This window comes from Hyperolius riggenbachi, chromosome 9 (assembly GCF_040937935.1).
Source record: "Hyperolius riggenbachi isolate aHypRig1 chromosome 9, aHypRig1.pri, whole genome shotgun sequence".
Taxonomy (NCBI): Eukaryota; Metazoa; Chordata; class Amphibia; order Anura; family Hyperoliidae; genus Hyperolius; species Hyperolius riggenbachi.
In genome coordinates, this window is record NC_090654.1 from 101,091,917 (window position 1) to 101,117,662 (window position 25,746).

A 25,746-nucleotide genomic window follows, 5' to 3' on the forward strand; every position below is an offset into this window, starting at 1 on the left:
TATTTAGGAAAGGGTTCTTTACAGTAAGAGTGGTTAAGATGTGGAATGCATTGCCACAGGAAGTCGTTATGGCAAACTCTATACCTGCATTTAAAGGGGGCTTAGATGCTTTCCTTGCGTTGAAAGACATCCATGGCTACAATTACTAGGTTATGCCTAATGATGTTGATCCAGGGATTTTATCTGATTGCCATCTGGAGTCAGGAAGGAATTTTTCCCATTTGGGGCTAATTGGACCATGCCTGGTGGGGTTTTTTTCGCCTTCCTCTGGATCAACAGGGGTATGTGGGGGACGGGCTGGAGTTGTACTTTGTACTGGTTGAACTTGATGGACGTATGTCTTTTTTCAGCCAAAATAACTATGTAACTATGTAACTATGTAAATGGAGAAAGACTTTAAGTCAATTGATTGGAAGAAACATACAGTGGCTTGCAAAAGTATTCGGCCCCCTTGAAGTTTTCCACATTTTGTCACATTACTGCCACAAACATGAATCAATTTTATTGGAATTCCACGTGAACGACCAATACAAAGTGGTGTACACTGTACACGTGAGAAGTGGAACGAAAATCATACATGATTCCAAACATTTTTTACATATCAATAACTGCAAAGTCGGGTGTGCGTAAACACATGGATATGTTTTGTTTTAAACCATTCCATTGTTGCCCTGGCTTTATGTTTAGGATCATTGTCCTGCTGGAAGGTGAACCTCCACCCCAGTCTCAAGTCTTTCTCCAAGAGGTTTTCGTCCAAGATTGCCCTGTATTTGGCTCCATCCATCTTCCTATCAACTCTGACCAGCTTCCTTTACCCTGCTGAAGAGAAGCACCCCCAGAGCATGATGCTGCCACCACCATATTTGACAGTGGGGATGGTGTGTTCAGAGTGATGTGCAGTGTTAGTTTTCCGCCACACATAGCGTTTTGCGTTTTGGCCAAAAAGTTCCATTTTGGTCTCATCTGACCAGAGCACCTTCTTCCACATGTTTGCTGTGTCCCCCACATGGCTTGTGGCAAACTGCAAATGGGACTTCTTATGCTTTTCTGTTAATAATGGCTTTCTTCTTGCCACTCTTCCATAAAGGCCAACTTTGTGTAGTGCATGACTAATAGTTGTCCTATAGACAGATTCCCCCACCTGAGCTGTAGATCTCTGCAGCTTGTCCAGAGTCACCATGGGCCTCTTAGCTGCATTTCTGATCAGCGCTCTCCTTGTTTGGCCTGTGAGTTTAAGGGGACGGCCTTGTCTTGGTAGGTTTACAGTTGTGCCATACTCCTTCCACTTCTGAATGATTGCTTGAACAGTGCTCCGTGGGATGTTCAAGGTTTTGGAAATCTTTTTGTAGCCTAAGCCTGCTTTAAATTTCTCAATAACTTTATCCCTGACCTGTCTGGTGTGTTCTTAGGACTTCATGGTGTTTTTGCTCCCAATATTCTCTTAGACAACCTCTGAGGCCGTCACAGAGCAGCTGTATTTGTACTGACATTAGATTACACACAGGTGCACTCTATTTAGTCATCAGCACTCATCAGGCAATGTCTATGGCAACTGACTTCACTCAGACCAAAGGGGGCTGAATAATTACGCACACCCCACTTTACAGTTATTAATTTGTAAAAAATGTTTGGAATCCTGTATGATTTTCGTTCCACTTCTCACGTGTACACCACTTTGTATTGGTCTTTCACATGGAATTCCAATAAAAATGATTCATGTTTGTGGCAGTAATGTGACAAAATGTGGAAAACTTCAAGGGGGCTGAATACTTTTGCAAGCCACTGTAGTTCCCAAAACTTGACTGTTGGTCAACAGACAACATTGAGTAAATTACAGTCAATGAGTAATGTGATCATTAAAAAAAGTGACAAGGGAGGTAATGTGGTTTTGATGACCATGGGGAACTATGTGGGAGAAGTGGAGAGACTCCTATCGGACATACATTGCTATAAAAAGGTCAGGGGGAATCCATTTACCCAATTGGTAACAGAAGTAAATATTAAGCTATGTTGGGGTTTTGTGGAGGGAATTTTGTTGGAAAGAGAGTACAAGTATATGGAGGTGAAGGAATTCAATATCCCCACCTTTTATATTATCCCTAAGATACACAAAGATTTGTTGAACCCCCCGGGTAGGCCCATAATTTCGGCCAAGGGTGGGCCCCTAGAGAGGTTGTCCCAGTTTGTGGAGAAAAAATTAAAACCGATGGTTCTCTCCCTACCCTCCTACATCAAGGATACCATGGAAGTCTTGAACAAAATAGATAAGGTTGAATTACCTGAGGAATGTTTGTTAGTATCACTGGATGTAGAATCGCTGTTTACGTCCATACCACATGAAGTTGGTTTGAGGGCTATTGCTTTCTTTCTGGAAAAATATTATGGTGAAGACGAAGAAGCCCACAACTGCTATGTTGTGGACTTAATGAAATTAATACTGACGACACTTTTTCCCGTTTGATTGACAGTATTACCAGCAGTTGAGGGGCGTGGCCATGGGGGCGGCATGTTCCCCGGCCTATGCATGTCTGCACCTGGGCTTGTGGGATTTGGAGGAGGTGCATGGCATGCGTGGGTTTGGGGAGCGTGTCGCCCTCTGGCTGCGCTATATAGATGACGTGGTAATGGTGTGGAGAGGAGATAGACAGTCTCCACGCTTTTGTGGAACAATTGAACTTTAACCAAAGAAATATATTTGTAACATATACATTTGATGAGACAATGGTCTCCTTTCCTGGATTTGAAATTGTTCAGACAAGGGAATAAATTGAGTAGCACGTATAGAAAGGAAAGTGCTGGGAATACACTACTGCATGCTTAAAGCCACCACCTGGGGTGTCAAATAAGGTCAGTGCCAACAGGGGAATTTCTAAGAATTAGGCGCAATTGCGCCACAGTTGAGTTGTTCAAGCAAGAGGCTGTTGCTTTAAGACAAAGATTAAAAGAAAGGGGTTATCCCAACAGGATGGTCAAAAAAGCTTATGTTAGGGCTTTACAAACGGACAGAAGCTCTCTGTTGATAAAGAAGGAGAAAAATAATGAGGGACTGGATGGAAATGATCCAGTTAGACTCATTACAAGGTACGGGAACCACTGGGAACAATTGTTGGGTATCTTGAATAAAAATTGGGGAATTCTTACCCTAGATCGAGATATTGCAGAAATAGTGGGTGATACACCACGTGACGGCGAGAAGAATCAGTAGTCTTAATGATCTGTTGATAAGAAGCGAGTTTCAAAGACAGAGGAATAATCCAATAAGAAGGAAGGGGATGTTTAAATGTCAAAATTGTAGATTTTGTAAACATGTGTTAGAAGGTGATACATTTACGGACAGCAAAGGTATAACCCAGTTCAAAATATGTGATTACATTTCATGTGCAACAACCAGAGTCATATACCAATTAATTTGTCCTTGCAATAAAGCCTATATAGGAAAGACGGGGAGGGATTTGAGGACACGGATAGGAGAGCATATAAAAAATATTAAGGCCAAAAATGTGGATAGTACTGTTGCACAACACTTTATGGAGTGCCATAATAGTGATCCTAAAGGCCTCAAATTCAGAGGGATTTACAAGTTGAATATTAGCCCCAGGAGGGGGGATTTTGACGGGATCCTATTGCAGAAAGAATGCATGTGGATCTATAAATGTAAGACCCTGACACCAAGGGGTATGAACATAGATTTCAATTTGGGGGTGTTTCTCTGAGTCGTATCTCGCATCCCAAACTGTCTTTTCGGAAGAATCTGATGAAATGATAACAGTTGAGTTGTTGTATTTTGGATTCCTCTGGTAGAATGGTTTTGGAGCCTACCGGTAGAATCGGGATGACTGGGGGTGGGGGTCGGTGGTATTTTCGGGAATGTCTCCTATGGGGTCCCCTCCCTCCGCATATATAGACATGTAAGTCAAGGTTCAGGATGAATGAGCAATTGCCATCAAAAACTCCTCTTAAAATATGTAACAATTGATGCTGTGGGTATATTTTATGTAATGGCATGATTCTGTATTTAGGGTGTTTCCTTAAGAGGGAGTAGGAGCACAATTTAAAGTTATTTGCAATATGCTGAAGTGAGTTCTGTAATGTGAATATGCCTGCACCTATAAAAACAACCACAAGATGGAGTAGGAGAGAAAGATGTTTGTTGTGCTGAAGAAATCAAATAAATGTTGATGAAATGTGTCCACTAAGTTTGTCCTGAGCAGCCCCACCGCACCTGGACAAACCGCGGGAGATACATAGGAGCCGACACCACCCATGCTGCCTGGCGTGCACTGCTGCCTCACGGTGAGAGAGTGGGCAGTGGTGCGGAAGACCGGGAGAGACATCTGGTAAGGCAAGGAGCAGCGGCCCGCGCCAAGGACTAATCAATCGGGGCAAGGCTGGTCTCCACAGTGCCACTGCAATAACAGCGGTAGGTGCGGCTTCTGTGACAGCTTGGGCAAAGGACTACATACCCCTCCCGAGTGCGCAGGGAGTGGGTCAGAATACGGTGAGCTGACGCTACATGTTTTTATTCACATTATTGAAGGACATGTGAGTAATTCCTGGCTACATAATTTTTTATGCAAAAGGTTGCACACAGAATGAACTTTGATCACAGTAATACTGCAGCATAGTGACTCTATTTTCCAGAACCTGCAAGGAAGATTCTATCTTTCCTGTTTTTTTTCTCTTTGTTTTTGGATGATTCAAAATCAGGGTACTGAGTTGGCAATTCACATTCAGTGATGCAGGACTCTAATAATACTGATGTAACGATTGGTGTCAGCACGCAGAGAGAATCTGATTATTGGTGATCTGCAGTATCACCAAGAATGCAGATATATACCTGATTACTGATGATTTGCAGAATCACCGATAATACAGATATATTGCTAACCTCTGGACACCTATAAATGTGTGAGTGCTTGGTGTAATAGTAGGACTTTGAGTAATGCACCTGTGGAGAAGGTGATTGAAGGCAGTAAAGGAACACTGCTCTAAAAGCACAGGAACCTTCCAGCAGCCTGAGACTCTCCAAGGGGTGGAGTCAGGCTGGAGATAGGAAGGGCCAGAGAGTGAGTGACACCTGAAGGTGGATGTCACTATCTGGTCTGGAGACTATCTCTTAAAGGGAAGGTCCAAGCAAAAAAAAAAAATGAGTTTTACTTACCTGGGGCTTCTACCAGCCCCATGTAGCCATCCTGTGCCCTTGTAGTCACTCACTGCTGCTCCAGTCCCCCGCTGGCAGCTTTCTGACCTCGGAGGTCAGGGCCACATTGCATACATTTTTACGCATTCCAGCTAGTGCAGGAACAAAAATTTACGCGTTGCACCACTAACGCGTAAAAATGTATGCGTTAATGTTCCTGCTCTAGCGGGAATGTGTAAAAATGTACGCAATTCGGCCCTGACCTCCGAGGTCAGAAAGCTGCCAGCGGGGGACTGGAGCAGCAGTGAGTGACTACGAGGGCACAGGATGGCTGCATGGGGCTGGTAGAAGCCCCAGGTAAGTGAAACTCATTTTTTTTTTTTGCTTGAACCTTCCCTTTAAGAGGAGAGATAGCTCTCGAGGTCGGACACGCCTGGTCGGTAACACACGGACAGATAAAGTACAAAGACAGAAGGCTGACTCGGTATCCAAGACAAGCAGGGTCTGGCAACGGAATATCAGATACGCGAGGTACCGAATCAGAGGACAGAAGAGTAGTCAAGAAAGCAATAAGTCATAACAGATATCAAACAATGCCTAGTCTGGGTGTGAGGTCCGTGGTCTCTCCACCCTGGAACTAGTCTGATGTATAACAAAATGATCGCACAAGTTCCCTAGTCTTGGGTGCGAGGTCCGTGGTCTCCGCACCCTGGAACTAGTCTGATGTATAAAAAAATGATCGCACAAGTTCCCTAGTCTTGGGTGCGAGGTCCGTGGTCTCAGCACCCTGGAACTAGTCTGATGTATAACACAAATGATAATACAGTTCCCTAGTCTGGGTGCGAGGTCCGTGGTCTCAGCACCCTGGAACTAGTCTGGAGTAATCTGGCTCAGTGTGAATTCCCAGGTCCACCTGGTTCAAACACACTGTTGGATCTGACTAAGGTCTGAGTGCTCCCACGTAGTGTTCGCAACGGCAGACAACTTGCAACTGGCCAGCAGTAACTATATATGGAATAGTGCTCTCCAGCACCACCCCTAATTGATCAACCAATAGTATCATGCTCTGGAGTCAGCTGATCGGCGTGATCAGCTGACTCTCTCTGCCCAGTATAAGAATTCTGCCTCTCAGCGCGCGCGCGTGTATTCCTAAGCCTGTGTGCACTAACAGACTCAGCCACACCAGACACACGCTGCCGCGTGCAAACCGCCACGCTGGACGCGGAACCAGCAGCCTTACTATTGTTGCATGCTGCGGCTTTTCCTCTTTCTGCCCTGCTACCAGACACACGCTTCCGCGTGCAAACCACCGCATTGGACGCGGAATCAGCCGCCTCCTCAGTAGCACACGGGGCGGCTTTTCCGCGTTCTCTCACAACTGAATGGTAGGGTAATGCAGATATATTGGTGATGGATCATTAGTGCAATATTGCGGCAAATAGTCTTTACAGGTGCTCATGTACAGGCCTTCATGGTTTTAAAGGGGTGGTGCAATACTTGGGGATCATGGGTATACATATTGTGTGTAAATGTGAAAATTGTCATAATACACTTTTTTGTATATCATGTATGATCTCTGAGCGATTTGTTATACAATTTGATTGGTTGTGTTCAGCACAAGGCAGTAGGGAGTTATTGACCTATACCTGGCTACCTATACTGGGAGCACCCATATCTGGCTTCCTATACTGGGGGCACCTACTGTATATGCAATGCCACACACTTACGGCTCTCCTTTGGTCAGGCAAGATGTGTGTGGCGGGCTAGATCGGGCAGTTGACTTTGGTAAGGAGGCAGGGGCCCCAGGTTACGCTTGCCCCGGGGCCCCGTGGGGGCTTAAACCGGCCTTGATGGTGTGTGAAGGTTGTATGTGTTAAGAGGATGATTTTTTTTTTTTACATGGGACAATCTGTGTGTACTCCTAATGCTGCCACTGCCCATGTGGCTGCAGCTCTTGCAGCTGCCATTGACCCCTCCTTACAGTATACTTCCTGCTTTTCCAATCCTGTCCTCCAGTCTGGAGATTTTACTGGAGCCTGGTTTTACTCAGCAGAGCTCCCCAACCCAATGCACAGCCATTACCTCAGATGTGGATCCATAGTCTCAGAATAGGGTGTGGTCATAATAAGTCGACCTACTACAAATGTTGAAACAGCATTACATTTATTTGTTTCAAGATCTATGAGCAACATACATGTAGGGAAAGAATCATTCATGAAATGTTAATCAAATATTCAGTTGGATGCTACTGGTCATGTACTCAGTCTATGATTTTCTCTGTTCACATACTCATTGTCTGATTTACTCATCTTCTCCTGTGCTGCTGACGAACATCGTTTTACACACCAGACCATCCTGCAAACCTGGTCTGAATTTATTAAAGGAACACTATCAAACCAAGTGTTCTAAATGACAATGTACAAACAATGTCTAAGTAGCTGTGTAAACTCTTTTCATGTTAAATATCAGAGGCAAAAGCTTTAATTCATTGTGTGTAGGATTTAGCTCTATTGGAACAAATCATTCTCAAAAGGGGTGTCTGCTTCAATGCAAAGCCAGTGTTGTTGTTTGGGTTTTTTTGTGCATATCAGACTATTTTTCTCTGAAAGGAAAAAAATAGTATGAAAAGCTGTGGTGTCACAGACTAATACAAATGTTTATAACAAGTTACATTTCCTCTGCTCTCTTCAGTCAGAGATACAGAACACATCACAGTACTCAGCTGTTGTGAGCTTTCTCTCACACACACACACACACACACACACACACACACACACACACACACACACACACACACACACACACACACACACACACACACACACACACACACACACACACACACACACACACACACACACACACACACACACACACACACACACACACACACACACACACACACACACACACACACACACACACACACACACACACGATTAACAGATGCATTGTGAGGGAATTCCCCCGCCCCTTATGGTTCACTCTGCCCTCAGATTAGAGCAGACTTGCCCAGTTAAATGTGAAAGGAATTTGATACAGTAAACAAAAGAGATAATCAAGTGAAATGTATACATCAGGGGAGTAGCAATTGGGGGTGCAAGGGTTGCAACCGCATCGGGCCCTTGAGCCAGAGGGGCCCTGAGGGGCCCTCCCACAACTGCAGTATTAGCTCTCTATTGGTCCTGTGCTCATAATAATCCCTTCGATGGATGCTTTGAATAGTAGTAATCATTAACAAGCTGTTTACCATCCCCTTCTTGCACCTCTGACACTGTAGTTGTCATTGGCAGGTTTTGGTTCACCGTATCAATTGTTATGTATGTAGTGCTTGCGGGGCCCCATGTAAAACTTGCTTCGGGGCCCACAGCTCCTTAGCTACGCCACTGGTATACATACTTATTTACCAGCACTTCAGGAACTCATGCAATCCCAGGTAAAAAAAAAACATGTTAATCAATAGTGTTCCTTTAACAACTGGTTTATTCTACACAAGTATATAGTGCTGATACTTTATCTTCAGTATCTATATATATAATAGAGTAAGTGCCTCAACCTTCAAACAAGAAGAAGAAGAAGTAGCGCCCTGCCCCCAGGGCCGGTCCAAGCAAGTAGAAGGGCGCTACTTAAAAACAGATGAGTGCTTACCTGCAAAAAAGTGCACACCCCACTCATGGGATTCAAATACACAATGAGCATACACATGACCTGTCTACCACTTGGAGGATGTTAGTTTCACTAACAATTTGCAATTTGTTAGGTACTTGGACCTAACACTAACTAAAACCTACCTATGCATATGCATAGCCTGGGCGCGCTACCAGTAAAATTAAGAATTGCGCAGAAAAAGTGGGATCAGCGCATCACCAGGCCGCCTCTGAATGGCCTCAGCTCAGAGATGCGCTGAGCCCCCCCAGGAACTACGAACGCACCTTGAACCAAACAGAGGCTCTGCATATACACCAAAGAAAAACTAACAAGTGGGAGCAGCTGACCAGAATTAAATCAAACATAGCAAAGAAATGAACAGCGCTACTTAAAAACAGATGAGTGCTTACCTGCAAAAAAGTGCACACCCCACTCATGGGATTCAAATACACAATGAGCATACACATGACCTGTCTACCACTTGGAGGATGTTAGTTTCACTAACAATTTGCAATTTGTTAGGTACTTGGACCTAACACTAACTAAAACCTACCTATGCATATGCATAGCCTGGGCGCGCTACCAGTAAAATTAAGAATTGCGCAGAAAAAGTGGGATCAGCGCATCACCAGGCCGCCTCTGAATGGCCTCAGCTCAGAGATGCGCTGAGCCCCCCCAGGAACTACGAACGCACCTTGGTTCAAGGTGCGTTCGTAGTTCCTGGGGGGGCTCAGCGCATCTCTGAGCTGAGGCCATTCAGAGGCGGCCTGGTGATGCGCTGATCCCACTTTTTCTGCGCAATTCTTAATTTTACTGGTAGCGCGCCCAGGCTATGCATATGCATAGGTAGGTTTTAGTTAGTGTTAGGTCCAAGTACCTAACAAATTGCAAATTGTTAGTGAAACTAACATCCTCCAAGTGGTAGACAGGTCATGTGTATGCTCATTGTGTATTTGAATCCCATGAGTGGGGTGTGCACTTTTTTGCAGGTAAGCACTCATCTGTTTTTAAGTAGCGCTGTTCATTTCTTTGCTATGTTTGATTTAATTCTGGTCAGCTGCTCCCACTTGTTAGTTTTTCTTTGGTGTATATGCAGAGCCTCTGTTTGGTTCAAGGTGCGTTCGTAGTTCCTGGGGGGGCTCAGCGCATCTCTGAGCTGAGGCCATTCAGAGGCGGCCTGGTGATGCGCTGATCCCACTTTTTCTGCGCAATTCTTAATTTTACTGGTAGCGCGCCCAGGCTATGCATATGCATAGGTAGGTTTTAGTTAGTGTTAGGTCCAAGTACCTAACAAATTGCAAATTGTTAGTGAAACTAACATCCTCCAAGTGGTAGACAGGTCATGTGTATGCTCATTGTGTATTTGAATCCCATGAGTGGGGTGTGCACTTTTTTGCAGGTAAGCACTCATCTGTTTTTAAGTAGCGCTGTTCATTTCTTTGCTATGTTTGATTTAATTCTGGTCAGCTGCTCCCACTTGTTAGTTTTTCTTTGGTGTATATGCAGAGCCTCTGTTTGGTTCAAGGTGCGTTCGTAGTTCCTGGGGGGGCTCAGCGCATCTCTGAGCTGAGGCCATTCAGAGGCGGCCTGGTGATGCGCTGATCCCACTTTTTCTGCGCAATTCTTAATTTTACTGGTAGCGCGCCCAGGCTATGCATATGCATAGGTAGGTTTTAGTTAGTGTTAGGTCCAAGTACCTAACAAATTGCAAATTGTTAGTGAAACTAACATCCTCCAAGTGGTAGACAGGTCATGTGTATGCTCATTGTGTATTTGAATCCCATGAGTGGGGTGTGCACTTTTTTGCAGGTAAGCACTCATCTGTTTTTAAGTAGCGCTGTTCATTTCTTTGCTATGTTTGATTTAATTCTGGTCAGCTGCTCCCACTTGTTAGTTTTTCTTTGGTGTATATGCAGAGCCTCTGTTTGGTTCAAGGTGCGTTCGTAGTTCCTGGGGGGGGCTCAGCGCATCTCTGAGCTGAGGCCATTCAGAGGCGGCCTGGTGATGCGCTGATCCCACTTTTTCTGCGCAATTCTTAATTTTACTGGTAGCGCGCCCAGGCTATGCATATGCATAGGTAGGTTTTAGTTAGTGTTAGGTCCAAGTACCTAACAAATTGCAAATTGTTAGTGAAACTAACATCCTCCAAGTGGTAGACAGGTCATGTGTATGCTCATTGTGTATTTGAATCCCATAAGTGGGGTGTGCACTTTTTTGCAGGTAAGCACTCATCTGTTTTTAAGTAGCGCTGTTCATTTCTTTGCTATGTTTGATTTAATTCTGGTCAGCTGCTCCCACTTGTTAGTTTTTCTTTGGTGTATATGCAGAGCCTCTGTTTGGTTCAAGGTGCGTTCGTAGTTCCTGGGGGGGCTCAGCGCATCTCTGAGCTGAGGCCATTCAGAGGCGGCCTGGTGATGCGCTGATCCCACTTTTTCTGCGCAATTCTTAATTTTACTGGTAGCGCGCCCAGGCTATGCATATGCATAGGTAGGTTTTAGTTAGTGTTAGGTCCAAGTACCTAACAAATTGCAAATTGTTAGTGAAACTAACATCCTCCAAGTGGTAGACAGGTCATGTGTATGCTCATTGTGTATTTGAATCCCATGAGTGGGGTGTGCACTTTTTTGCAGGTAAGCACTCATCTGTTTTTAAGTAGCGCTGTTCATTTCTTTGCTATGTTTGATTTAATTCTGGTCAGCTGCTCCCACTTGTTAGTTTTTCTTTTGTGTATATGCAGTGCCTCTGTTTGGTTCAAGGTGCGTTCGTAGTTCCTGGGGGGGCTCAGCGCATCTCTGAGCTGAGGCCATTCAGAGGCGGCCTGGTGATGCGCTGATCCCACTTTTTCTGCGCAAGCAAGTAGAAGGGGCTGGTCCAAGCAAGAAGAAGAAGTAGTGTCATATCAAACCAAGGGCAAAGAGGGATAATTTGCATATTTAGTAGCAGTGCATTGTGGGTAACCACAAATGTTCACTTATAGCGGAATTATTGCAGATTTGCTTCTGTTTTAGGAAGGAAAATTACACCAAGCTTTGCTTTTTTTAGTAGGAGGAATTTTTGGTCTATTTTATCCCCCTATACATTCTTAGTAGTTTGGGTCACCCTGAGCTGCTTGGTTACTCTGTTGTGCTGGTCCAAGCCCAATCTCATACAGCCATATCAATTCCTGCTATGTACTGATGAGAACCAAAGGTCTGAAATAGGCTGTCACATGTGGGTTTGATATGACTGTGTAAAACTTAATGCTATAGGCTTGCTTGGCTTACTAAGGGTGAAAAAGAATAATTTGCATATTTAGTAGCGGTGCATTGTGGGTAATCGCAAATGTTCGCTTTTAGCTGAATTATTGCAGATTTTCTTCTGTTTTAAAGGACTTCCGAGGCCAAAAATCTGCCCCCAAAACGTAAAAAAAGTTAACTACCTGCATGACTTTGTAAGGCACGGAGGACGCCGTCCGCACCCTCCGTGCCGTTCCGCCTGGTCCCCTCTGCTCAATAGCCCCCCGAAAGACTGCGACCCCACGATCCGGGTCAGTATCTGCAGCCTGCATAAAAGATGGCTGCCGGAGCTGGCCACTGCTGCGCAGCTCTAGGGCCAACCCTCCGATCCACGCTGCCTGTTACGTGGATCGGGGGTTGGCCCTAGAGCTGCGCAGCCGCAGTAGCAGTTATGCGGACTGCGCACCCGTGGCCAGCTCCTGCGGCCATCTTTATGCAGGCTGCAGATACCGACCCGGACCATGGGGTCGCAGCCTTTCGGGGGGGGTGGCTATTGAGCAGAGGGGACCAGGCGGAACGGCACGGAACACGCGGACGGCGTCCTCCTTGCCTTACAAAGTCATGCAGGTAGTTAACTTTTTTTACGTTTTGGGGGCAGATTTTGGCCTCAGAAGTCCTTTAAGAAGGCAAATTACACCAAGCTTTGATTTTTTTAGTAGGAGGTCTTTTTGGTCCCTTTTATCCCCCTATACATTCCGAGTGGTTTGGGTCACCCTGAGCTGCTTGGTTACTCTGTTGTACTGGTCCAAGCCCTATCTCATACAGCCGTATCAATCCTTGCCATGTACTGATGAGAACCAAAAGTCTGAAACAGGCTGTCACATGTGGGTTTGATATGACTGTGTAAAATTTAAAGCTATAGGCTTGCTATACACACCAGTGGTTCTGGATGCTTGCTTGGCTTACTAAGGGTGAAAAGGAATTATTTGCATATTTAGTAGCAGTGCATTGTGGGTAATCACAAATGTTCACTTATAGCTGAATACTTGCATATTTCTTTCTTTTTTAGGAAGGCAAATTACACCAAGCTTTGCTTTTTTTAGTAGGAGGTCTTTTTGGTCCCTTTTATCCACCTCTACATTACGAGTTGTTTGGGTCACCCTGAGCTGCTTGGTTACTCTGTTGTACTGGTCCAAGCCCTATCTCATACAGCCGTACAATCCCTCCCATGTACTGATGAGAACCAAAAGTCTGAAACAGGCTGTCTACATGTGGGTTTGATAGGACTGTGTAAAATTTAAAGCTATATGCTTGCTATACACCAGCAGCTCTGGATGCTTGATTGGCTTACCAAGGGGGAAAAGGGGTAATTTTCATATTTAGTAGCAGTGCATTGTGGGTAACCACAACTGTTCACTTATAGCTGAATTATTGCAGATTTCCTTCTGTTTTAAAAAGTCAAATTACACCAATACAGTGTGCGGCATTGCAGGAAGTGACGACAGTGGAACGCTCGATGGAATACAGTAGAGGTGAGTCATCCCCGCCCGCTGCCCCTTACTAATAGTGGCGGCTTCTACTGTGCTAAGCAGGAGGGGGAGTGCACATGGGGGACCAAGGTGAGGGGGGGGGGTTCCTGCTAAGCTTAAGGTGGAGGTAGAGCACACATGGGGGACCCAGTTGAGTGGGGTCCAACCCTCCTCCCCACCGCTGTGCCCAATACCCCCTTCTTGCCCTCTACCCTCTTATGCGGCGTATGCTACGCCACGGGTCGGCTAGTTTGACATAAACTATCAAAGAATTCCCAACACAAACTGTTGGGGTTCTATCTATGTAATGCCCCTTCTAAGGTCATTCACCTATCAAAATGATCAGATTGTGTTGATGTGTACTGGGTTGTGTAACATTTTTCTGGTTTGTTTCTGTGGCAGTTAATTACTTGCAAGGCAATATCATAATTTGTTCTGCAAGGCAGTAATGTTATCAATTAGCTTCAGTGAAGTGTAACTATGCCTTAAACTGACATTAAAGAGAATCTGTATTGTTAAAATCGCACAAAAGAAAACATACCAGTGTGTTAGGGGACATCTCCTATTACCCTCTGTCACAATTTCACCGCTCCCCGCCGCATTAAAAGTAGTCAAAAACTGTTTTAAAAAGTTTGTTTATAGACAAACAAAATGGCCACCAAAACAGGAAGTAGGTTGATGTACAGCATGTCCACACATAGAAAATACATCCATACACAAGCAGGCTGTATACAGCCTTACTTCTGAATCTCAAGAGATCACTTGTGTGTGTTTACCTTCTGTCCCCAGCTTCTCTCATGCACTGAACATTACAGGCTTCCTGCAGACAGCTCTGCCTATGTCGTTAATTCCTTAGTATGTGACAGACCAGCTCCTTTCACAGCCTCCAGAGGAGGATTTTTATCCAGCTCTCTTCTATCACTGATAAGATAGCAGAGAAGCTGCTGGCTTATGTAAATAAAACACACACTGGAGTGTGCATAGAGGAACAGACCAGCACGGAAGAGTTGGCAGCCTTCCAGACACAGGCCGACAAGTCTGACAGGGGAAAGATACATTGATTTATTACAGAGACTGTCATAGTACAAAGTGCTGCAGTAAGCCAGAACACATTTGAATAGGTTTAGGAACTTGTAGGATGGTAGAAAAAACGTTGTAATTTTTGGTACAGAGTCACTTTAAAACAGTATTTTTATGTTTGTTTTTTTGCTGTGTTTAATATTTTACTTTAAAGAGAATCTGTATTGTTAAAATTGCACAAAAGTAAACATACCAGTGCGTTAGGGGACATCTCCTATTACCCTCTGTCACAATTTCGCCGCTCCTCGCCGCATTAAAAGTGGTTAAAAACAGTTTTAAAAAATTTGTTTATAAACAAACAAAATGGCCACCAAAACAGGAAGTAGGTTGATGTACAGTATGTCCACACATAGAAAATACATCCATACACAAGCAGGCTGTATACAGCCTTCCTTTTGAATCTCAAGAGATCATTTGTGTGTTTCTTTCCCCCTGCAGCTATCTTCCACTGAAGTGTCAGGCTATTTCTTCCTGCAGAGTGCAGACAGCTGTGCCTGTATGTAATTCCTCATTATGTGAAAGCCCAGCCAGCTCAGAGGAGGATTTATCCAGCTTGTAAAAGATAATAGAACAGAGAGAAGCTGCACTAATCTAAATATCACACAGGCAGTGTGCAGAGAGGGGCCTGGATGGGGGAGTTCATAGCAGAACCACAACACTGAAGAACTTGGCAGCCTTCCAGACACAGGCCTGACAAGTCTGACAAGAGAGAGATAAGTTGATTTATTACAGAGATGGTGATAGTAGAACGTGCTGCAGTAAGCTAGAACACATTAGAATAGCTTTTGGAACTTGTAGGATGATAAAAAACAGGATGCAATTTTTGTTACGGAGTCTCTTTAAAGAGACACTGAAGCGAAAACAACCAATTCATTATGATATAATGAATTGGTTGTGTAGTGCAGCTAAGAAATAAAGCATTATGAACAAAGACATAAGTCTAATATTTGTTTCCAGTAAAGGAAGAGTTAAGAAACTCAAGTTGTTATCTATGCAAATAGCCATTGAGCTCTAGGACTTTGAAGTCGCAGAGAGCTCTGACTTCTAAGTAGGTTATCTCAACTGTTTTGCGTTTTTCTTTTGCAGAGAACAGTTCAGGACAGGTCAAAAGTTCACTGCCTGTTCTGTAAGAACATTTAGAATGTGGAGTAATGTTAAACTGCAAATATTAGAGAATAATGCAATGTTATAAAAAAAAAAAAAAGCTGTATAACTGAAAATAAAAATATGACAATATTTTTTTTTTTGCTACCAATGTTCTAGTAATTACCCCTACTACACAACCAATTCATGATATCATATTTTTTTTCGCTTCAGTGTCTCTGAAAGTGCTAGGACACATAAGAACTTTGAGGATCCTCTGTGCAGGGTGTGTTGCTACGCAAGAGAATGTATTCTTTTGTAATGAAAACCCAGGCTCTTCATTTTCTGTAGGGATGGTAGTAATTCCTTGGTATTTGATTTGCATTAGAGCATTTGCATGTGAGTATACAAAGTGTTAATTGATTTTACCCAGCAGATGCAGCATCACATTCAATACTCCACTGAGTTGGGAAAACCTTAACCAAGTTATATTGTAACTGCAACTTGCAGCAGGATGCCTCCTGTTCCCATCCGCCCTACTCTCCTTTCCATAACAAAGAACAAAATCCATCATATGCACATTAAACAAAAGTTACGTACCTGTGTCTCTTGATGGCAGAAGCACTATCTAGCGATGTCAGACATTACAATACTCTCACTATTTATTCACAGAAGATTTGCTATGAATCTTTATTAAAAGCTTTTTTTTCTTTGCTTAATCTATTTGCATATTTACAGTACATCATTGTTGTAAAAACAGGCTTTACACTTTGGCTGTATTAGAAGTTTGTCTTTAAATCATCATATCAGAAACAAGAACCAAACTTAGAAAGAAGGAAAAATGCTGTAGGTGAGCAGTAGGGACACTGCCGCATACTATTCCCAGGTGGAAGACCACACCGCTAATGTCAAACGTCTGATTTTCAAATGAGCAGAAGGAGTCAGTAGCGCAGCCATTAACATTTATGTCTTGTAGTGGTCTGCCTGAAAGATAACATCATAAACAATTCACCTTTAGGAAAAACACAAATAAGCAAAAATGTTTATGAAATGTTGATTTGGTAAGCAAGCCTTGAAACACAAGCACAGAATGTATACACGTGAGCGGAAGGTTCTTCTCCCTTTGACATGGCAGGATTGTACTTACCGTAATCCTAGTGTAGTGACACTAAATGTCACATTTCCATGACATTTTTAAAAGGCAGAAAAGCAAGCAACTGTCATTGGATAAGTTCCCCGTAAAGCCACAGAAAAAGAAAAAGGTTGGGGTAAGAAAACAAAAAGCAATGATCCTATTTTAGTGAAAGTCTTTTTTTTAACTTTATACAGAACAGTACTCTCTATTGAATATATGGTAATGTTTGATATTATGCTGGGCGATTTCTATTCTTTTGTAGTTTTATTTGTATTTTTTATGTTTTTTTTTTAAATTTATATTTTTATAAAAATGACATGGCCCGTTCCCATGCCCCAAGCCTCTTTAACCCCTTCTTTCCCATGCAGGATTGTACTGCCAGAATGGCTGAGCAAACTGCAGGCATCATGGCATTTGGCCCTTCATACCGTTCCTGGGCTCTTGGATTGGCCTAATTCCAAGCTGCATATAATTTGCATTATACTTGCATGCCAGCCAGAAATACCATCCCATTGACTATATTTTATGGAACTTTTTAATTAAGGCAGAGCTGGAAACTGCCTACTTGGTAATTCTGAGGGACCCTTAAAGGGACACTGTAGAGGGGTCAGGGGAAAATGAGTTGAAGTTACCCGGGGCTTCTAATGGTCCCCCACAGACATCCTGCGCCCGCGCAGCCACTCCCCAATGCTCTGGCCCCGCCTCTGGTTCACTTCTGGAATTTCAGACTTTAAAGTCTGAAAACCACTGCCCCTGCGTTGCCGTGTACTCACTCCCGCTGATGTCACCAGGAGCATACTGCGCAGGCCCGGTATGGTCTGTGCCTGTGCCGTGCGCTCCTGGTGACATCAGGGGAAGCGAGGACACAGCAACACAGGCGCAGTGGTTTTCAGACTTTAAAGAGGAACTCCAGCCTAAACAAACATACTGTCATTAAGTTACATTAGTTATGTTAATTAAAATAGATAGGTAATATAATCTCTTACCCACACTGTTTTAAAAGAACAGGCAAATGTTTGATTTCATGATGGCAGACATCTTTTTGGTTGAAAGGAGGTGACAGGGAGCATGAGACACAGTTCCAACTGTCCTGTGTCCTGAGCACCTCTCCCAGTAGCTAGGCAACCTGATTAACAACATAGGAAATCCCATCATGCTCTGCACAGCATCAGGGGAAAAAAGCCCAGGCTTTTTTTCTTTGATGGGTGGAGCTAAGCTAAAAATAAAGCTAAAAATAAAGCTTTGGTAAGAAAAACAAAGTTCTGATGCTGTGAAACTGTAAGGCCCGGTTCACACTTGCGGTTCTCTGCCAAACGGACCTGGATGACCTGACCGGATCCGGACCGGATCTGGATCGGAACTGTACGGTTCTGATCCGGATCCGATCCGGATCCGGTCAGGTTGCATCAGGTGTTCATCAGGATGCAATCCGGATCCGTTTGGCAAAAGATAGTAGAAATAGAATAAAAATGTTGGGGTCTGGGAGGTCAGCAGAAGGTGGACCTGTGGAATCAGGCCCTCCGCTGTTTAGCACTCACCTCCACCTCCGACATACTGCCAACATCTCCAGCACGTTTAAAATCACTGCTGCTCCACTCCAAAATGCTTGCCCATGTGTCCCCATCCAAAATCGCCGCTTCAATACGCATAGGAAGTGGGGTAGAACATCCGGATTTTTAGCCAGTGTGTTGTGCGCTCTCCGGTTCTCATTGGTTTGTATTGGCCGGATGGTGCAGTCCGGCTCCGCTCCGGATACGGCTGCCGGAGGAGCCGGACCAAAAAATAGCGCATGTTGGGTCTTATGCCGGAGTCCGGATCCGGTCCGGATCCGGTCCGGACGAAACGGACGCATGTGAACGGACGCATAGGCTTTCATTGCTATGCCGTGCGTCCGTTCCGTCCGTTCTGCATGCGGTCCGGCTCCGGCACGGCGATTCCGGACGGCGACCGCTAATGTGAACCGGGCCCTAAAGAAACACAAAGCCTTTTCAGTTCTATTGAGTAGATTTTTAGTCCGGAGCAGGGCCGTCTCACCCATTAGGCAAGAATAAATTTTCGCCTGAGGCGCCGGGAGTGGAAAAGGCGCCACGCGGGGGACCGCTCACCGTGGCCACTACTGCAGTGTGTTTTTTTTTCATTAAATGTCATGCTCGCGGTGGCGGCCACGCCTCTGCTGCCTTCTGGACCGCCCCCTCTCCTCTCTTACAGAGCGAGCAGCCGCACGAGTACTTTGTTTACTTCGTGCAGCGCCGCCTCTAACTCCGCCCCCCGCCGTCAATCATGTACGTGCAGCCAGCGTGTGACGCACCAGGCATTCGGGTGCCACGCCGGCTGCAGACAGGAGTCTGTGTCCGCTTGATGTGTCCCCCTCAGATGCATAGGGAGGTGGGGGCAGGGTGGTCGCAGCCAAAGCCCAGTGACGGCGAGGAGGAGGCATGGACTTCAAAGGAAGTTGCTGCCGGCGGGGTCGGGTCGGGGAAGTGACTCTGGACGTCTGGTCCCGCCTCCTCCTTCATCCTCCAATGCAGCATCCAATCTCCCTCCACCGCCTCCTCCCTCTTCCAATGCGGCATCCGCATTCACTCATCTTTCTCCCTCCGATTCGCCCTGAAGTTGGACTGCGTGGCTGGCCGCCCCTGATCCCAGCGTGAGGACCTGGAAGCTAATCACTGCAGGAGATCCCCAGCTGCTAGCTAGTAAGCCACATCACCCTCCTCTCCCCCCACTGTCACCCTCCGCCCCTCCCCCCACTGTCATCCTCCTCCCCCCACTGTCATCCTCCTCCCCTCCCCCCACTGTGACCCTCCTCTCCTCCCCCCACTGTCACCCTACTCTCCTCTGCACTGACACTCTTCTCTCCCCCCCACCACTGTCACCCTCCTCTCCTCCGCACTGTCACTCTTCTATCCCCCCACCCCCACTGTCACCCTCCTCTCCTCCCCGCACTGTCACCCTCCCCTCCTCCCCGCACTGTCACCCTCCTCTCCCCCCCACCACTGTCACCCTCCTCTCCTCCGCACTGTCACTCTTCTATCCCCCCCCACCCCCACTGTCACCCTCCTCTCCTCCCCGCACTGTCACCCTCCCCTCCTCCCCGCACTGTCACCCTCCTCTCCCCCCACCACTGTCACCCTCCTCTCCTCTGCACTGTAACTCCTATCCCCCACCCCCACTGTCACCCTCCTCCCCGCACTGTCACCCTCCTCTCCCCACCCACTGTCACCCTCCTTCTCTTCACTGTCACCTTTCCCTCCACCCAGTTTCACCTCCTCTTTCACTCTACTTTTCCTTCCCACTGTCACCCTCCTCTCCATCCAGTTTCACCTCCACTGTCACCCTCCTTCTCCCTACTGTCACCTTCTTCTCCACCACACTGTCACCATCCTCCTCCTCACTGTCACTCTCCTCCCCACACAGTTTCACCTCCACTGTCACCCTCCTCTAACCCACTATCACCTTCCTCCTCACCCAGTGTTACCCTCCCATCCCACTAAGCAGTTCCATCCCACCCCACCAGCACCCAATGGGAGGGGGAACATTTAATGCATTTATGTCCTGAGGTTTGCTGCATTTAATATATTTGTGGGGTAACGTGTTTTTCACAGGAGTAAGATGTACCATTTGCTGTATTTAATGTTTACTGCATTTTATTGTGTGTGGGGTAATGTTTATTGCATTCCTGTTTGCTGCATTTCAAGCGTTGGCGGTAGCGTTTTTTGCATTTCAAGTGTCGGCGGTAATGGGGGTTGCATTTCAAGTGTCGGAAAGATCGTTGGCTGCGTTACAAGTGTCGGAGGTAGTGGTGGCTGCATTACAAGTGTCGGAGGTAGTGGTGGCTGCATTACAAGTGTCGGAGGTAGTGGTGGCTGCATTACAAGTGTCGGAGGTAGTGGTGGCTGCATTTCAAATGTCAGAGGTTGTGAGTTGGTTTGAGCTGTCACTAGGTGTAGGTGGACAAACTGTAAGTTTTGAGGCTAAGTTTGAATGACGCAGCTGCTGCAGCACCACTGATGATGATATCAGCAGCAAGCAATCATGCTGTCTGCGGTGATGCTGCAGCATTGCTGCTGCTGAATCTTAGCCTCAGTCAGAAAGAGACGACACACTACAACATTTTTTTACTTACCCGGGGCTTCCTCCTGCCCCATAGCATGGATGCGTCCCTGGCAGTCATCCCGTTGCCCTCTGTTTGTCCGCAATCATCCCTGGTAACTGGCTCAGTTGGGACCAGTCTGAGTCAGCCAGGGCCTTCTGGTCATGCAGGATACCTTTAAGGATATAGCGTTTGTTTGTGTGTGGTGGGGGGCACAGAGGGGAGGGGACTAAGGGCTGGCGCTACAGTATGTGGTGGGGGGGGGGGGTGCCCACAGGTTTTCTTGCCTGGAGTGACAAAATGGCTAGAAACGCCCCTGGTCCGGAGGTTCACTTTAAAGTCTGAAATTCCAGAAGTGAACCAGAGGCGGGGCCGGAGCATCTGTGAGTGGCTGCGCGGGCACAGGATGCCTGTGGGGGACCATTAGAAGCCCCGGGTAACTTCAACTCATTTTCCTCTGACCCCCCACAGGTGCCCAAGGAGATCCTGTCCTTACAGAAAATTGACACTTACTTTAGTGAGCTTTTAACTTCCTAAAAGGCAGTTGGAAATGCATTGGTTATTAAAGTCAACACACATCTTGCGTAGCTGACTATTAATTTTACTTACTGTTTCTAAACTCAACATGACCACAGCGTCTCTCATAGCCCGTGCAAATCATTTTGCAAGTCTCAGATGTTGGCGGATCACACAATGGACAAACCATTCCGTTTATATTTGTAGATGTTACTGGCACTAAAATAGACATCAATAGGATTGTTAACAATCTATCCACAATATTTTATTGAGCTGTTGATTGATTAAAGCGGACCTGAACTCAGAACTTCCTCTCTACTCTAAAAGATAATTAACAGCATAAGGACCTTTAAAGAAAAACATTTCTTTGTTAGAACTGTTACAAATCCTTCAATAAATCTACAGTGTGTCTACTTCATGCTTTCCTGGAAGCAGACAGTGTTATCATCATGTGTTTACAAATTAGCTTCTCTGCCGAGGCAGCCAGCTGACACAGCTGAGAGTTCAAATTACATTTGTAATTGGGGGGGGGATTAGACAGGCTAAACTCTCTAAATACATACAGGGTGCATTTCTCTATGTTTTACTTCTGTCCTGTGCAAGAGTTCAGCTCCACTTTGAAAGGAAAAACACTGTCAATTCTTCAAAAGATGCAAAATAATATTACATTATTAAAACTTGGCAAGACAATGAAATGACTTTGACAACATGGCAGCGTGGGCTTTTAAATGACATATATAATTTAATTCTGAGAAGTGTAATGTTTGCTCTACATGGACCTATGGAAGGACCTTGTTTGATCATTTTGCGTCATTTGCTTTGTCTTCAATATCGATGAACATTGAACTCATGATTGCGAATATAAACTATTTGCCATGAACTTGGACTGTATTAAATTAAGTTCCTTGTTGTATTTATGCTCAATCACAAGAAAATGTATGCGTGCTCTACGCCAAGCTTAACCCTTTCAAGTCTAGCTGTGCAAATCTGGCTAAAATGGCTTATCATGAGACATGCTCATGCAGAAATGCATCTGCTTTCGCATGCCAAACTTTGCAGGGTCAAAAACCAATACCGCGAAGCGGTTGCCCTGCGGGAATTAGTTCATGCTATACAGCACTATCCAGGAGCGCCTCGGGGAGGCTTCCCATTGCCCCCATACAACCGGGGGGGGCTGTGGGGCCCCAGGCTCTCTCACTGCCTAGGGACCACAGCAACACCCCGGAGGTGGAGGCTGGGTAGCGCAGACGACCCCCCCAAGCGTGGCCGGCGCCGGGGGGGGCCATCCGCACCCATCTCCCAAAAATTTAAAAACAGGCACTTACCTGAACGTCCATTGCGTTCTGCTGCTGCGCATCGACTCGGGGCACTGCATGGGAAAGGAGTGACGCATGGGTCACCCCGAGCTGTGGGGCTCAGGGCTAGCTCACACACATCACTCCAGAAGGGGGGGGAGGACAGGCACAGACAGCCCACTTATAGAGCAAGCCATCCACCACCTGCCTCCAAAGGACAGAATGCAAATATGCTCAATCACAAGAAAATGTATGCGTGCTCTACGCCAAGCTTAACCCTTTCAAGTCTAGCTGTGCAAATCTGGCTAAAATGGCTTATCATGAGACATGCTCATGCAGAAATGCATCTGCTTTCGCATGCCAAACTTTGCAGGGTCAAAAACCAATACCGCGAAGCGGTTGCCCTGCGGGAATTAGTTCATGCTATACAGCACTATCCAGGAGCGCCTCGGGGAGGCTTCCCATTGCCCCCATACAACCGGGGGGGGCTGTGGGGCCCCAGGCTCTCTCACTGCCTAGGGACCACAGCAACACCCCGGAGGTGGAGGCTGGGTAGCGCAGACGACCCCCCCAAGCGTGGCCGGCGCCGGGGGGGGCCATCCGCACCCATCTCCCAAAAATTTAAAAACAGGCACTTACCTGAACGTCCATTGCGTTCTGCTGCTGCGCATCGACTCGGGGCACTGCATGGGAAAGGAGTGACGCATGGGTCACCCCGAGCTGTGGGGCTCAGGGCTAGCTCACACACATCACTCCAGAAGGGGGGGGAGGACAGGCACAGACAGCCCACTTATAGAGCAAGCCATCCACCACCTGCCTCCAAAGGACAGAATGCAAATATGCTCAATCACAAGAAAATGTATGCGTGCTCTACGCCAAGCTTAACCCTTTCAAGTCTAGCTGTGCAAATCTGGCTAAAATGGCTTATCATGAGACATGCTCATGCAGAAATGCATCTGCTTTCGCATGCCAAACTTTGCAGGGTCAAAAACCAATACCGCGAAGCGGTTGCCCTGCGGGAATTAGTTCATGCTATACAGCACTATCCAGGAGCGCCTCGGGGAGGCTTCCCATTGCCCCCATACAACCGGGGGGGGCTGTGGGGCCCCAGGCTCTCTCACTGCCTAGGGACCACAGCAACACCCCGGAGGTGGAGGCTGGGTAGCGCAGACGACCCCCCCAAGCGTGGCCGGCGCCGGGGGGGGCCATCCGCACCCATCTCCCAAAAATTTAAAAACAGGCACTTACCTGAACGTCCATTGCGTTCTGCTGCTGCGCATCGACTCGGGGCACTGCATGGGAAAGGAGTGACGCATGGGTCACCCCGAGCTGTGGGGCTCAGGGCTAGCTCACACACATCACTCCAGAAGGGGGGGGAGGACAGGCACAGACAGCCCACTTATAGAGCAAGCCATCCACCACCTGCCTCCAAAGGACAGAATGCAAATATGCTCAATCACAAGAAAATGTATGCGTGCTCTACGCCAAGCTTAACCCTTTCAAGTCTAGCTGTGCAAATCTGGCTAAAATGGCTTATCATGAGACATGCTCATGCAGAAATGCATCTGCTTTCGCATGCCAAACTTTGCAGGGTCAAAAACCAATACCGCGAAGCGGTTGCCCTGCGGGAATTAGTTCATGCTATACAGCACTATCCAGGAGCGCCTCGGGGAGGCTTCCCATTGCCCCCATACAACCGGGGGGGGCTGTGGGGCCCCAGGCTCTCTCACTGCCTAGGGACCACAGCAACACCCCGGAGGTGGAGGCTGGGTAGCGCAGACGACCCCCCCAAGCGTGGCCGGCGCCGGGGGGGGCCATCCGCACCCATCTCCCAAAAATTTAAAAACAGGCACTTACCTGAACGTCCATTGCGTTCTGCTGCTGCGCATCGACTCGGGGCACTGCATGGGAAAGGAGTGACGCATGGGTCACCCCGAGCTGTGGGGCTCAGGGCTAGCTCACACACATCACTCCAGAAGGGGGGGGAGGACAGGCACAGACAGCCCACTTATAGAGCAAGCCATCCACCACCTGCCTCCAAAGGACAGAATGCAAATATGCTCAATCACAAGAAAATGTATGCGTGCTCTACGCCAAGCTTAACCCTTTCAAGTCTAGCTGTGCAAATCTGGCTAAAATGGCTTATCATGAGACATGCTCATGCAGAAATGCATCTGCTTTCGCATGCCAAACTTTGCAGGGTCAAAAACCAATACCGCGAAGCGGTTGCCCTGCGGGAATTAGTTCATGCTATACAGCACTATCCAGGAGCGCCTCGGGGAGGCTTCCCATTGCCCCCATACAACCGGGGGGGGCTGTGGGGCCCCAGGCTCTCTCACTGCCTAGGGACCACAGCAACACCCCGGAGGTGGAGGCTGGGTAGCGCAGACGACCCCCCCAAGCGTGGCCGGCGCCGGGGGGGGCCATCCGCACCCATCTCCCAAAAATTTAAAAACAGGCACTTACCTGAACGTCCATTGCGTTCTGCTGCTGCGCATCGACTCGGGGCACTGCATGGGAAAGGAGTGACGCATGGGTCACCCCGAGCTGTGGGGCTCAGGGCTAGCTCACACACATCACTCCAGAAGGGGGGGGAGGACAGGCACAGACAGCCCACTTATAGAGCAAGCCATCCACCACCTGCCTCCAAAGGACAGAATGCAAATATGCTCAATCACAAGAAAATGTATGCGTGCTCTACGCCAAGCTTAACCCTTTCAAGTCTAGCTGTGCAAATCTGGCTAAAATGGCTTATCATGAGACATGCTCATGCAGAAATGCATCTGCTTTCGCATGCCAAACTTTGCAGGGTCAAAAACCAATACCGCGAAGCGGTTGCCCTGCGGGAATTAGTTCATGCTATACAGCACTATCCAGGAGCGCCTCGGGGAGGCTTCCCATTGCCCCCATACAACCGGGGGGGGCTGTGGGGCCCCAGGCTCTCTCACTGCCTAGGGACCACAGCAACACCCCGGAGGTGGAGGCTGGGTAGCGCAGACGACCCCCCCAAGC

The 25,746-nt window shown here is 46.8% G+C and overlaps 2 protein-coding genes across 2 annotated transcripts in view; one reads left to right on the forward strand and one right to left on the reverse strand.

The window, feature by feature from the left end:
• Nucleotides 1-25,746, forward strand: part of LOC137533497 (annexin A2-like) — a 78,812-nt gene that overhangs the window by 2,812 nt on the left and 50,254 nt on the right. Inside the window, exon 2 of the mRNA XM_068254875.1 lies at nucleotides 4,198-4,337. Within this exon, the coding sequence (XP_068110976.1) occupies nucleotides 4,198-4,337 (140 nt within the window). The remainder of the gene's footprint in view (nucleotides 1-4,197; nucleotides 4,338-25,746) is intronic.
• Nucleotides 16,372-25,746, reverse strand: part of LOC137532337 (phospholipase A2 inhibitor and Ly6/PLAUR domain-containing protein-like) — a 41,921-nt gene continuing 32,546 nt past the window's right edge. Inside the window, exons 4-5 of the mRNA XM_068252749.1 lie at nucleotides 21,533-21,658; nucleotides 16,372-16,679 (exon numbers count right to left, since the gene is read on the reverse strand). Of these exons, the coding sequence (XP_068108850.1) occupies nucleotides 16,489-16,679; nucleotides 21,533-21,658 (317 nt within the window). The 3' untranslated portion in view covers nucleotides 16,372-16,488. The remainder of the gene's footprint in view (nucleotides 16,680-21,532; nucleotides 21,659-25,746) is intronic.